The sequence below is a fragment of the Capricornis sumatraensis genome, chromosome 8, assembly GCF_032405125.1.
Source record: "Capricornis sumatraensis isolate serow.1 chromosome 8, serow.2, whole genome shotgun sequence".
NCBI lineage: Eukaryota > Metazoa > Chordata > Mammalia > Artiodactyla > Bovidae > Capricornis > Capricornis sumatraensis.
The window spans coordinates 7,515,071-7,529,819 of NC_091076.1; the positions used below are offsets into that span (position 1 = coordinate 7,515,071).

The window sequence follows — 14,749 nt, forward strand, 5'->3', positions numbered from 1 at the left end:
TGTAAAAATTCATTGACCCACCCAAGATTTGTGCACTTCTTTGTAGGTATGTCTCATTAAAGTTTTTAAATAAAAGCTATTGATAAGGTAATGATAAGTAGCCTAGTTCTCTGTTATTGGAAAGGCAGTTTATGAGCCCAGTACCAATGGCTTTTGATTCTTTTAGGATTTTTTCTTTCTTTTATTAATTTATTTGGTTGTGCTAGGTCTTAGTTGCCACATGTAGGATCTCTGATCTTTGTTGCAGCATGTGGGATCTTTAGTTGTGACATGTGAACACTTTGTTGGGGCATGTGGGGTCTAGTTCCTTGAGCAGGGATTAAACCTGGGCCCCTCTGCGTTGGGAGTGTAGTCTTAGCCACTGGACTATCAGGGAAGTCTTTCTGTTAGGATTCTTTTAAGAAATGCTGCATCATTGAACAGTAGATCCTCTATATCCTCTGAACCAGTGACTGATACATATAGTGTTTTTCTTACAGACAGGAACCAAGAAGTGGAAGTGGGGGTGCAGCCTCTTGCAATCTCAGCTGATGGTTATTTTGCAAAATGTTTGTTTTCTGTTCTCGCTACTCTGAGCTCTGGCTGATCCAGTCTTTAGGACACAAGGGAGGAAGGCTTCCACCAGGGGGCGCAATAATGATTTCTCTGAATTATTAATAGGATCTGAGATTGCCAATGGGCTGTTTTGAGTTCTGCCTGTCACTGGGCAATAAAGTAAAAAGGAAGTATCATTGATGGCTGGGGTGATTGATTCTAATGGTTTAGGGTAAGCAGGATTGCTGTTACCCGTTGAGGACAAAGAGAAATGTAAACAAAACCCAGGAGATCTTTCTAATATTGCATTCAGGTAGTTAATGGGAGACAGGCCTCCTGGTTGGGTATTTAATTCCAACCTTTCTACTGAATAGAAAATAAAAAAAGGGAGAAATAGGAAATAAAAAAGATTTTTTCCTCTTTTTAAGAGGAAAAAATCTTAAAAGAAAAAAGAAAAAATCTTAAAAGCATTGACAAGCTAATAATATACTGATCCAACATTTAGAAAGTTGAAACCCAGAGCTGTAAGCCCAGAATTAAGACAGTTTTTGTCTTGGGGACATTTACTGATCTTGAAGATATAACTGAAACTGAGCTCTTATTTGGTGGTCTTTGGTGGGGAGGGTCAAAATCAAAACTCAGAGCCTGCGCAAGGTCAGATACCCCGAGTCAGATACCCCACTACTAATACATATATACTTTAAGATGTGCTCCCAACATCAATGGACTAGTGGTCCTGGGAACTCAAGCCTTGAATTTGGATTAAAGTGGATCCATCCTTATAAAGCTCAACATACAGAAAATGAAGATCATGACGTCTGGTCCCATCACTTCATGGGAAATAGATGGGGAAACAGTGGAAACAGTATCAGACTTTATTTTTGGGGGGCTCCAAAATCATTGCAGATGGTGATTGCAGCCATGAAATTAAAAGACGCTTACTCCTTGGAAGGAAAGTTATGACCAACCTAGATAGCATATTGAAAAGGAGAGACATTACTTTGCCAACTAAGGTCCATCTAGTCAAGGCTATGGTTTTTCCTGTGGTCATGTATGGATGTGAGAGACTGTGAAGAAAGCTGAGTGCCGAAGAACTGATGCTTTTGAACTATGGTGTTGGAGAAGACTCTTGAGAGTCCCTTGGACTGCAAAGAGATCCAACCAGTCCATTCTGAAGGAGATCAGCCCTGGGATTTCTTTGGAAGGAATGATGCTAAAGCTGAAACTCCAATATTTTGGCCACCTCATGCGAAGAGTTGACCCATTGGAAAAGACTCTGATGCTGGGAGGGATTGGGGGCAGGAGGAGAAGGGGACGACAGAGGATGAGATGGCTGGATGGCATCACCAACTCGATGGACATGAGTTTGAGTGAACTCCGGGAGTTGGTGATGGACAGGGAGGCCTGGCGTGCTGCAGTTCACGGGGTCACAAGGAGTTGGACACGACTGAGCAACTGATCCTTATAATGCCTCTGTTCACCAAGTAGAGTGAGCATGTTTGGGATGAAGCAATATCCTTTTTGAAAGAACGTGCTGTCATCCAAGGCCTTAAATTATGTCTTAAAAGTACTTTTTCATATATAATATCCAGCACTTAGTCAAAGACAACCAGGCACAGAAAAAAAATGAGAAACCTTGCATAAGAACTGACTGCACCCAATAGAAAGCACAAATTGACCTAGAGATTACAGATGCTGGAATTATCTGATACCAAACATAAAAGAACACTGCTTACTGAGTTTAAAGAAGATAAAGACAAGCGTAAAAATATCTGCAGGTAACAAGTTTCTGTTAAGTGTCACAACAGAATTTTTAAAGAATCACATTGAACTCCTTCAACTGAAAAATACAATAACCGAAATTAAGAACACGATAGATTGGTTAAAAAGAAAATTAGACACAGCTGAAGACAGAACGAGTGTGCTACCAGAGTGGTCCCCAACCATTTTGTTACCAGGGACCCTTTTCGTGGAAGACAAGTTTTCCATGGACTGGAGGAGGGTGGGATGGTTTCAGGATGATTCAAGGGCATTACATTTATTGTGCACTTCATTATTCTTACATCAGCTCCACCTCAGATCATTAGGCATTAGATCCCAGAGGTTGGGGACCACTGAACTGTATGATACTCAGGAAGATATTATCTTGTCCTTAATACAGCATGGAAGACATATGGACAGGAAATACAGAATTAGAGTAGAAACAGAGGATAACTATAGAGATCTAAGATATATTTAATTGGAGTCCCAGAGGGTGAAGAGAAAGAAAAGGTGTAAAGGCAATATTTAAAGAGAAAATGATCAATAATTTTCCAAAAGAGATGAAACACACCAATTCACACATTGAAGATGCCAAGTAAAGCCCAAGAAAGCTAAAGAAAGACTTAACAGAAAAGATACTGACAAGTTGTGATGTCTGTAACTTACTTTCAAAAGATCAGGAAGAAAGTTTTTATATTCAAGAGAGAAAGAAAATTAGGGAAAATGGTAATAATTGGCAGATCCAGATGCAGATATGTGGGTGTACATTCTTACTGTTGTCCAGTGGCTACACCATGTCCAGCTCTTTGCGACCCCATGGACTGCAGCTTGCCAGGCTTCCCTGTCCTTTCCTATCTCCCAGAATTTGCTCAAACTCATATCCATTGATTGGGTGATGCCATCCAACCATCTCATCCTCTGTTGCCCCCTTCTACTAGCCTTTCAGTATTTCTGTAGGTTTGAAATGTTTCAAAATAAAAAGTTTGGGGGAAATATCAGTTCTCTACAAGGAGATCCACCAAGTGCTCAGATTCTTGAAAACAGTAGGTCTGGGATGTGTCAACCTGGTGAAGAACCCTGAACAGGCAAAATGCAGGGTGGAGACAAAGGGAACAGGAGCTGGGTAGCAAAGAAGGGAGGTTATTCATACCAGCTACAGCTTTGTTGTAGAAAAGTCTATAGCTTCCACATATATTTCTTTTCTTGTTGTGTCAAGTATATTTTTAAATATATTTTAATTCTCCCATTCTCTGTTTTTCTCCACTGTTGTACACAGTGGTGATTAACTTTACAGTGTAGTTTATAGTTTGCAAACTATTGAGATGAGCTGGTAAAGAACTGCAGGGGTAATGGACATCATCTCAACATCCTGGACTCGAAAGTAGATGTGACCCTTTACAAGATTTTGAGTTGTCTCCCTTTGGGAAATGAGTGAATGTCTTTTTAAAATTGTTATTATAATAATTAATGAGTTAATATTTATTTGGCTGTCCCAGGTCTTAGTTACAGCATGTGGGATCTTTAGTTGGAGCATGCAGACTCTTAGTTGTGGTACGTGGGATCTGATTCTCCACCAGGGATCGAACCCGAGCTCCCTGCATTGGAAGCACGGAGTCTTAGTCACTGGACCGCTAGAGAAGTCCCGAGTGAATGTATTTTTGACAGGGATAGACATATTATACCAGAGATGATATATATAGACTATATAAAATAATACATGTAATATTTTTAAGAGTAAATACTCCAGTGAGGACATGCATGGATGTCAGCTATTTAAAACAGTGGACTGTGGGGATATTTGCTTTTTTTTGGCCATACCATGTGGCTTGGAGGATCTTAGTTCCTCAACCAGGGATTGAACCCAGGCCCACAGCAGTGAAATCACTAGTCCTAACCACTGGGAAACCAGGAAATTCCTGTGGGATATTTTTTTTGGCCATCACTTCCTATATAGGGGTATTCCTTTGTGGGAGTGGTATCTGTAGGGAGTTTGTACAGCTCTATACAAGCTGAAGGGGGAAGGTCCTTCACTCCACCTCTACCCACCTTAGTCCCAAGTTTAGATAGTCCGATGCTTCAGTTTCCCCATCCAGTTCCCTTTCTCCGCCCAGGCATGGTAGTCCTTTGAATGTGCCTGCTAGGTAGGGAGCACTTCCGGGGACCCAGGACAAGAAGGTCTGCCTTCCATGGCCACTTTATCCTCATTGCAGGTCCAAGGTGACGTGCTGTTTTCTGGCTGGGTGAAGCTATAAGGAAGGTGTCGTGTTTCCTGTCTTCCCCTCCAGGGCAGGTGGGGCCAAATCACCCAAGAACTGACAAGAAGCCTGCAGGCAAAATGGTGCTGCCTTCAGCTCCCCGCCCTTTGCCTTCATACGTTACCAGGGTCTGAAGCTGAACACCAGTGGGAGTAGAGGGTTGCAATCAAGTACGGGCTTTGGGGCCTCACAGACCTGGATTCAAAATCCCACTACAGATACTGCAACTCCTATTCTCTAAATGATGGCCAAAATTTCAGATTAAAAACAAAAAGTTTGGTGGTGGGAATGTAAAATGGTACAGCTCCACTGGAAAATGGCTCTTCCTCAAGAAATTAAATATAGAGTGGTGATAGGGTTCAGCAATGTCACGTCCATACACATAAAGAAGTGAAAGCAGAGACTCAGATATATGTATACCCACACTCATAGAAGCATTATTCACAATTGCCAAAGGGTAGAAGCAACCCAGGTGTCCATTGATTGGATGAATGGATAAACAAAACGTGGAATACACAGACAATGGAATATTGGGTGCTAAGTCGCTAAGTTGTGTCTGACTGTTTATGACCCATGGACTCTAGCCCACCAGGCTCCTCTGTCCATGAGATTTCCCAGGCAAGAATACTGGAGTGGGTTGCCATTTCCCTCTCCAGGAGATCTTCCCGACCTAGGGGTTGAATCTGTGTCTCTTAATTCTCTTGCGTTAGCATGTGGGTTCTTTACCACTAGTGCCATGTGGAAAGCCCAATGGAATATTATTCAGCCTTTTAAAAGAATGAAATTTCAGTGCCTGGTACAGCATGGATAAACCTTGAAGTTGTCATGCTAAGTGAAATAAGGCAATCACAAAAAAGACAAATAACATGTGACTCCTTTTGTGTCAGGTCCCTAGAGAAGTCAAGGTCACGAAGACAAAGTAGAAAGGTGGTTGCCATGTGGCTGGGGTTAGGGGATGGAAGTTGGTGTTTAATGGGTGTGGAGTTTCACTTTGGGAAGATGAAAAAAATTCTGGAAATGGATAGAGGTGATGGTTGCAGAATAATGTGAAAGTATTTAATGCCACTCAACCATATGCTTAAAAATGGTTGAAATGGTAAATTGCATGTTATATATGTTTTACCACAGTTTTTTAAAAAATCACTGAAAAATAAAAAGGTAGTATGGCCAAGAAAAATGTCCCCTGCTCCAGTTCTGCCTCTGCCTCTAGTATGAAATCTTGGCCTAGAAGCAGGAAAGGCTGGAGGTGAGGTGGGAGTCAGATTTGTAGGGTCAAAAGTAGGGAAGACAACCAGCAGAGTGGAAGAGGGGGGTCACTGAGGCCAGCACGCGCCTCCAGACACCAAGCCCCACCCTCTCAGTCCCCACTTGGGGCCAATTCTCTTCCTGCAACAGCTTTTTCCTCTCTAATCTGTGATCCATCTCCCACTCAGCCCCTGTAGTGACCCTTCTAAAACCTGGGTCTGACCACGTATCTCTCCTTAAAACTCTTTCAGCGGCTCCCACGGCCTCAGCTCAGTCTTGCAAGTAGAACTGTTCTAAACTGACTCTGAAACTATTTTTCCAGCTTCACAGTCCTGTCTTTCCTGAACCCTGGGTTCCTTTAAGTCACACATCATAACCATGTTTGAATACCTACTATCTGCAAATAAATGTTATCCCTGATTTTCTCAGCAACCCTGCAAGGCAGGTGTCACTGATTCCCATTTTAGAGATGGGAAAACTGACTCTCAACAAGGCTAGGTTGGACTCAGAGACCTAGGCCCTTTTGGCCAAGCTTTGGATCCTCTCTCATTCACTCAGGTGCCTCAGTGCCTTTGTTCAAGAAGGTGCATAATCCCGTCCGCCCTCAGGTTTGGCTCAGAATCCTGACACCACCTCACCCTGCCCCCAGGCATTCATGATCTTGGTGTCTTCTTCACAGTGTTCAACACGATTGAAAATGCACTTGATTACAGATTTGCTCTCCTTTCCCCCACTCGACTGCGAGCTCCAGGAGAGCACGGGGTCATGTCCCAGCCCCTGGAGCACACGGGATGCACTGAAGACCAACAAGCAGCACTGATGAGATGGGTCCACTGAGGGACACAGTCGGATCCCTCCCAGCACCAGGTCTAGCCTGCCCTTCTGCATGCTCCCTCAGGCCTCTGACGCCAGAGAAGCTGTTGGTCCCTTGCACTAGGCCTGTGGTTGATCCTTGGCTCTTGGGCCTCTCTTGCTAGACCTCAGTCTCTCAGGCCCAGTGCCTGGCCTACTCCAGCTAGCTCTCATCAGACACCCCAATCAATGTCAGAATATCCCCAATTGGCACTTGGTTCCTTCCGGCTTCTCACTAGGGATTCAGAATGCCGTACAGTTTCTTCCAGAAGGCAGGCCTTTCCCCAACCCCATCCCACCATATAAAGCCCTCTGGGCCTGGAGTGAGTGAGCCCACAGCTCCCAGAGCCTGGCCTGTCTTGAGGAGGGGCCCAGAACAGAATACCCAGCACAGGTACCAACAGCAGCAAGTTTTATTGCAACTAGAATCCCCTGGTCATGTGGGAGGGCTGGGGCGGAGGGACAGCGGTCACTGACAGCACGTTCCCAACCCACAGCACGGAGCCAAAGGTCCAGCTGGCTGTGCCCCGCCTCTTCCCTGGCCCCCCTCCCATCAGGGTGTCATCGAGGCTGAGTTAGAGATGGGTGAAATGTGGAGTCCATTTCAGCAGAGCCTTCGTCCGAGGGATCTGAGGAGCATTTGGCAGTGGGGATCCAGGTGGCCCGAGTCGCACGGGGTGCTTCCGGCTGACATCAGCACGTGTCCTTGAGGGGCTTAGGGGGAAGCAAAGAGCCCACTCTGTCCATGCGGAGAGGGTGGGAGAGAGGGAGACCAAGGCTCAAAGTGAGAAATCACTGGCCAGCAACCACACAGGTGGGACCCGGGGACCCCAAGTCCTAGACCAGGGTTGGTGTCCACCCCCTGCCTCCGTGGCATTCACCCCACTAGCTGCTCTCTGGTCCTATGTGGGGATCTGCAGGTGGCCCAGGTCTTGGTCCATGATCTGGAGGACGTCGTCCAGGATAGAAGGCCCCAGGTCCACGTGCAGGGACAGCAGGGAGCTGGCGTGGGACAGGAACGGCTCCTCCACCCCGGACTCGGGGGTCAGCCCGCTGTGGGCGGCGCCAGCCTCTGGGATCCTCCACACGTCCACAGTCCCCGCCTCCTGCGGGGAGGGCTGCGGGGTCTCCAGGTGCAGGCGAGGGGGTTTGGGGGGGGCCTGGGCAGCGGGCAGGGTGAGGGCCTGGGGCCCGCCGATGACCGGCAGGGAGATGGCATTCTTGAGCAGAGGGGATGGCCCGTCCGGGAGCTCCCGCCCGCACAGCGTGGCCGTGCGCGTGAACTGGAAGGGCATTTCGAAGCCGCTGTCCTCTTGGGTCTCGTCCACCGCCGTCCCCGGCAGGAGGTGGAACTTGCCCTGCAGGAAGGAGATGTCACCGAACGTGTCGTTGCCGCCTCCGCTGCCGATGTGGATAGTGTGGCGAAAGTCTCCCAGCGGCGGGCTGATCATGTCCGAGGACAGCAGGTCTCGTAGCTTCTCCTTCTTGCCCTTGCGGCTGCCGCGCTTCAGATAGATGGGCACCTTGGTGGACATCGCGACCTCACCCCCGGGGACCGGGACCGGCCACTCGCAGGACCGCGCCCTCCGCTGTCTCCTTTCACCCCTGTCCACCACAAACAGCCAGAGCGAGGTGTCCAGACAGCAAACACTTGCCAAAGGGCTAAGAAACGATCAGCGAAGTCAGAGGGTCGAGATAGCCAAAATCTCTTCCTCCCGAGAAGGCTGGAAACGCTTCTGAAAACCGGAAGCAGGCAGGCAGCAATGCTCTCCGGACTTGTCCTCGATTCTTTCCGGTCCGGGCTGAGGAGATGAAACACGAAGGATATGAATAAGAGATGGAAGGACAAAAGCAGAGGCGCCTGTCTGGTTTCCAGGTGTCCTTCAGGAGCCCCAGGAGCCTACCCGGGGCCTACTCTTGTGGGGAGCCCTCCTGCAGAGCTCCTGTGTTCCTCCACAGACTTACTGCAGCCCCAAGGCCTGGATCCCAGCGCCAAGCCCCTCCCTCCGTGAGTGGGGACCCTGAGTGGCAGGCCTGAAGTCACATACACAGCCCTGGTTCTGGTCTCCTGCTGAGTCTGCAGCTCTGCTCATCTTCATCATCTGCACTCAACTGTGCCCGAGGCGGGACCAGTGCCAAGTCATCGGGGTTGGGGGCGTGGGGGGCAGATGGGGGCACTTGTCTCAGATTTGTCTCAGCTCCTGACTTGACCGAGGATGGAGGTCTTGTGATCTCTGTCTCACCCACCTAGGCTGGGCCCAGGACTGGATGCACAGCAGGTGTTCAGCCCACCAAGCCGAAAGAACACCGGTTTGGCCCAATCACATCCCACCTGGAAGGGAGATGCCTGCTCAGAGCTTCCCTTTTCTCCTCCTCCCAGTTAGGAGTTCCTTATGGGAACTGAGTCTACTGTAGTTTCTGCCCCTCCTTTCTGTCCCAGCAGCTAAGCGGAGGAGGGAGTGGGGATATAAATACTTGGGGAGTGAAGGCTCTGCTCCGCCTGGGATTTTGTTGGATTCTTTGCAAACCCATCTCATTCAGTCATCACAAAGGCTCTCCTTTCATTCCCATTTAAAATTAGAGCTCTCGGAACTTCATAGTGGTCCAGTGGTTAGGACTTGCAGTCACTGCTGTGGGTCCAGGTTCAGTCCCTGGTTGGGGAACTAAGATCCTGCAAGCCACATGACATGGCCAAATAAATAAATAAAATTAGAGCTATCAGACATTTTGGAGAGATTCCCATAAGGCATTGCAAAATGAGAGAAGTAAAATGCAAAAATGTAGTCTAGAAGATTCCATTTGCTGAAAGCAGTTCTGCTCCCCACTCCCCATACATGCATGTATGTGTACCTACACATACAGGTCTGCATAGGATTATATCTTATATCGGAGCAGGAAATAATATAGAAGGCTGGCACTAGGTTGGCATAAAGGCTACCTAGATGCAGGGAGAAGCAGGGATGGAGTGTGGGGTCTGTGACATGGGAGGAAAAGTTGCCCTCAATAAAAATTATATTTAATATCTGGTCTCATTACTAAAAAATGATATACATAAGCTAACTATGAAAGGATGGTTGCCAAATGTTGACGGTAGTTCTCTCAAGATGGTAGAATTTCAGGTGACTTCCCCTTTCTTGTTCATACTTCTATAAGCTCAAATGCTTAATAAGAAGCATGTATTATTTATGAGCACATATTATTCATGTAGTCAGAATAAACACAGATATTTTGAAGGTGGAAAAAATAAATACACTCTGGAGGGATGTCATACAGGTTTAACAGAAAAAGGAAGTGGAACAAGCACTCCCTCTAGTTCCCGCAGCAGGGGACTGGCCTGATGTGTAGAATCAGCAGGAAAGGCAAAGAAACTTGTCCAAGGTCACCCAATGGGTGACCACGTGAGTCCACCCTCCTGGGGCCAGGAGGGGCTGAGCAGGTGGGAAATCGCTGGGGAAGGGTCAAGAAGCCTCTGCCAGTTCCTCTGCTCCATTCTTCTTCTTTTTTTTTTAAATTTATCTGACTGTATCGGGTCTTAGTTGTTGCACTAGGGTCTTTAGTTACAGTAAGCAAACTCTTACTTGTGGCACATGGGATCTTTTAGTTCCCTGACCAGGGATTGAACCCAGGATCCCTGTATTGGGAGCACGGAGTCTTAGCCACTGGACCACCAGGGAAGTCCCCTCTGCAGCATTCAGCCTCAGGAGCAGGGTGAAAGAAGAAGGAGGGGGCTGGCAGGAGGGAGCAGGAAGGAGGAAGGAGGGAGCAGGAGAGGCAGAATCCCAACTACAGCCCTCCCCCCAGCCAGGCCCTTACTCAGGAAACCCCACCCCAGGACCGGACAGCTCGGGTCAGTGGTGCTGAGCCAGAGACCGGACATCTTGCCCCTCCCAGAGCACCTGCAGCTTAACAGGAAACAAAGGAATGACTCTCCAGTGGCAGAATTCCAGCTAAGCTTGGAAGGAGCTGGGGGGGAAGGGGAGGGAGGCAGGACGTGCTCTGAGGTCCTGGACTCCCATCACTCATTTACCTAAAAGACATTTATCTGTGCCCACCATGCCAGGTCTGGAGGCATGCTGACATATATCCTATCTGTCCCCTTGGCAGGCGAGAAATCCTGGGATAGTTTTCCTTCCTTTTCACTCATGGAAAAGGAGGCCAACTGGTGGGATCTGCCCAGAACTTGGGCCAGACCTCCCCCCTCCCCCCACCCTCCATCATACAGGGCCGCCAAGACAGCCTGAGTGTTTCCACAACAGATCCGGCGTCCCTGACAGCTCTCGCGCTCTGAGCCAGATGTATCCACCCAATTCCAGATGTGAGGAGAACTGAGGCTGGGGGAGGGAGGGTTGGGCCAGTGTCAACCACCAGGGGAGAGCTGGGAACTGCAACCATCAAGCCCCAAATATTCAGATTTGGCAACTCCAAGACCCCACGCTCCAGCTAGGCTTGCATGGTTTCCAATTTAACCTCCGAGGCACAACACAGTGTCATCACTGGCCTTTACAGAGGCAGAAGCTGAATCTCAGAGACATCAAGCAACTCTGCCCAGGTAACCCAGCTAGTAAGAGGAAGAGTGGGCACGGCTACCCAGCTGAGTCCAGTGGCTCTGATACAATGGGCCATGCCAAAATATGTGCACTGCCTGGGGAGCAAGAGGGAAACGGATCTACCTGGGCTGGCGTTGCCAGGTCCCCAAGCCTCCTCCATTTAAGTCCTACCTCTTGGCTGCTTCCATCTCTCAATGTGCAAGTGTCCAGATATATGAGAATGAGCTGTCCATCAGGACAAGGCTCTAGGGGCTGGGCTGGGCTGTGCTGCACCCTGCAGCTCTGGAAGGAGCAGATAGGAGCCATCCCAGCTCTGTGGGCCTGCTCTGGAAAGAGCCCGGGGCCTCCTTCAGAGAAAATGACTTCTTGGAGGCAGAGCCCCCTCCTCACAAGGAATACTAGGCCACTCCCCACCAGGGGTGATCCAAAGGTAGGCCCCTAACCTTGAACCCATTGCTACCTGGAAAACATCTTTTCTCTCTGGTCCTCACCTTCCTCATCCATGAAATGGGATGACAACAAGGCCATTACCAGGGAGTTACTGGAAGTCAGAGAGAGTGTGGATGTAGGAGGGGGTTAGCGGGTCACTGTCAGCCTCGACATTTATTCAACAAATAGCTATAGGGACTTCCTCAAGCATTCTGGTTCTCCGGCGACAGTGCTCCAGACAAGACCTAAAAAGAGCAGCCCCTGGGCGGAGGGGTCCTCCAGTACAGGCGCCCTCGCTGGCCGCGGGGTCTCCCAACTTCCCTGAGCAGAGCAGCGCTCGGTTCCGTGGCCACCAGGTGGCGCGCGCTCTCCCTCTACCGCTCCTTATCCCGGAGGGGTCCTGCACGCACCGGGGTCTCGAGCGAATCTACAGCTCTAGGCGGGCGCCTCCCAAGGAGACGCACGCACGTTCGCGTACCAGTTGCGGACTGTCTGCAGGATCTTCTTCCCTTGGAGGATTCTGGGCTCACAACCAGACAATCGGGGGAAGAGGGAGCGATCGGGGACCCTGCCCGGTTACCCAAGCTCAGGGAGGAGCCTCCCCTGTGCTTTCCGGCCTAGGCGATGTCCGAGTGTCCGCTCGGCGCAGGGCCAGAGTTCGGGCGTGCGGCCCCCGCCCCGTGGCTCCGGCGGGTCCTGCTACTCAGCCCCAGCTCCGGTTCCGGGGCCGACCCCCTCCCCGCCCTCTATTCGAGCGCAGCCCAGCCCAGTCCGGATCCGTTTCAGGACACTCGCGGCCACAGCTAAAGATAGGAGGACACCTCACCGTCTACTAAAAATACGACCCCGGGTCCAGGCGAGAGCGCTGAAAGGCAGGAGAGCACTCCCGGGTCCCGGGGGTGGGGCGGGGGGCCCGGCTCAGCATGGAGGACTGGACCGGGAATTTGGGTTCGGGATGCGCGGCGCCCAGCAGGCCGAGGGGAACGCGGGCGTGGCCGCCGGGACCAAGGCGCGGGTGAGAAATGCCGTGCATCTCACGGCAGAAAGGACCTACGTAGAGATGAGTTGGGGCCCGAGGCGCGATCGAGGATGAGGCGCCTTAAGGATGGGCCTCTAGAGGGACACCCCCCGCCTCGCCCCGCCCCGCCCCAGGAGCCGCGGTCTGGCTGCAGAGTCGGGCCTGAACTCACCTTGACGCGCGTTTAGGCGGCTGACCCGAGAAAGGCGAAAGCGCAGGAGCTGGACCGCGCGGCGGTGGGATAGACCTGAGCTGCGAACTTACAGGGAAGACCGTGGCCCCTGAGGCCCCGCCCCCTGCCCGTAGAGCCAATGCCGGGGCCGCCCCATCTAGGCCACACCCACAGCCTCGCCCCACTCGCGGGCCCGCTTCGGCTCCCTCTTCCCAGGCGCAGCGTAGGGGTCCCGCAGCCGCGGGGACCCGGGGGTCCAGTCCGAGCTCGGGAGGCTGCGGGCCGGGCCGCGTCGGGTAATGGAGCTGGACTCCGCGGACTCCGGCTATGTCCGTCAGAGCCAAAACTCTCGGTTCTACGAGGGCCGAGGGGGGAGGTAGCCGGAAGACCGAACTCTTTAGAATTCAGAAGAGAAGCGTCCCCGGAGGGTTCCCTCCCTGGAGGGCACTGGCATAAAAGTATTTAGTGACTGCTGAGGAAATGAATGAGGCCTCGGAGGCGCTTACGTCAATACATTACAGACTTCCGAGAGCTTTCAAAAGTTTGCCGTCTCCTAGAAAAGAAGGCTTTGGGGGTGTGCGCGGGATGAGTGGCCTGGCCACGCCCGTATTTACCGTATTTATCTTCAGGCTAGGTGGCTTCCGGGGCGGGGGTGGGACTGGTACTCAGACTCTTTACAAGGTTGGGTGGGGCTTGAGCGGCTGCAGGGTGAGGTCCTGGGGCTCGCCAATGATAGTGACCAGGAGGGTTATTGATTGGTGGGTTCATTCATTCATTCAGTGGAAGAAACATTTACTGAAAGGCAGACCCTACAAAGGGTGGATGGTAATGAGGTAAGGGGACCTGAGAGGTGTGACAGTACAATGTGACCAAGATGATAAAATCTTCCATTCTGTAAACGTGGGAGGGACTCGAGGAGAGGGGGGTCAGGAAGGCATCCTGAAGGAGGGAAGGATGCTGAGGGTGGAGGTGAAGGTCAGCTAAGCCAGGAGGGAGGGAAGGATGGGGAGAAGCAGAATCCAGTAGGCAGAGTAATGGCTCCCCCTAAAGAGGGGCAACCTGTGAATGTGTTTTGTTACATGGCAAAGAACAATTAAGTTTGCCAATGGAATTAGAGTTGCTAATCAACTGACTTTAAAACAGAGAGCTTGGGACCTCCCTGGTGGTCCAGTGGTTAAGAAGCCACCCTGCAATGCAAGGGGCATGGGTTCTACCCCTGGGTAGGGAACTGAGATCCCATGTGCAGCAGAGAAACTAAACCGGTACACCCCCAAATAGAGAGCCCTTGTGCTGCAACAAAAGATCCCACATGAGGCAAGAAAGACCCAACACAGACAAATAAATGAGTTTTTAAAAATTGTGTTGTGCTTTTAAAAAACAAAACAAAAAACCAGAGAGATTATCGGAATTATCTGGGTGGGTCCAGCACAATAATGATTGATGGTTCTTAAAGTGGAAGAGGGAGACTGGAGCATCAGAAAAAGAGATGTGATGATGCAGAAACTCTGTGTTGCTGCTTAGGAAGATGGAGGAAGGGGCCACAAGCAGGCCAGCCTCTAGAAGCTGGAAAAAAACAAGGAAGCGGGTCGTCCCCTTGAGCATCCAGAAGAAACACAGCCCACTGAGCTTGATTTTAGACCCATGTTGGAACTTCTCATCAATGGGACTGAAAGTTTATAAATTTGTGTTGTTTTAAGCCTCCAGCTTATGGATGTGAGAGCTGGACAATAAAAAAAGGCTGAGCACCGAAGAATTGGTACCTTTGAACTGTGGTGCTGGACAAGACTCTTGAGAGTCCCTTGGACTGCAAGGAGATCAAACCAGTCAATCCTAAAGGAAATTGGTACTGAATATTCATTGGAAGGACTGATGCTGAAGTTGAAGCTCCAGTACTTTGGCCACCTGATGTGAAGAGCCGATTCATTGAAAAAGACCC

The 14,749-nt window shown here is 50.1% G+C and overlaps 1 protein-coding gene across 1 annotated transcript; it reads right to left on the bottom strand.

Moving 5' to 3' along the window:
- Positions 1 to 7,084: 7,084 nt before the first annotated feature.
- CDC42EP2 (CDC42 effector protein 2) lies at positions 7,085 to 12,942 on the bottom strand. Its single transcript, XM_068977978.1, has 2 exons — positions 12,814 to 12,942; positions 7,085 to 8,449 (listed from the first exon to the last, which is right to left on the bottom strand). The coding sequence occupies exon 2, from the start codon at positions 8,180 to 8,182 to the stop codon at positions 7,550 to 7,552; it is 633 nt and encodes a 210-aa protein (XP_068834079.1). The 5' UTR covers positions 8,183 to 8,449; positions 12,814 to 12,942; the 3' UTR covers positions 7,085 to 7,549.
- Between the last annotated feature and the right edge of the window lie 1,807 nt (positions 12,943 to 14,749).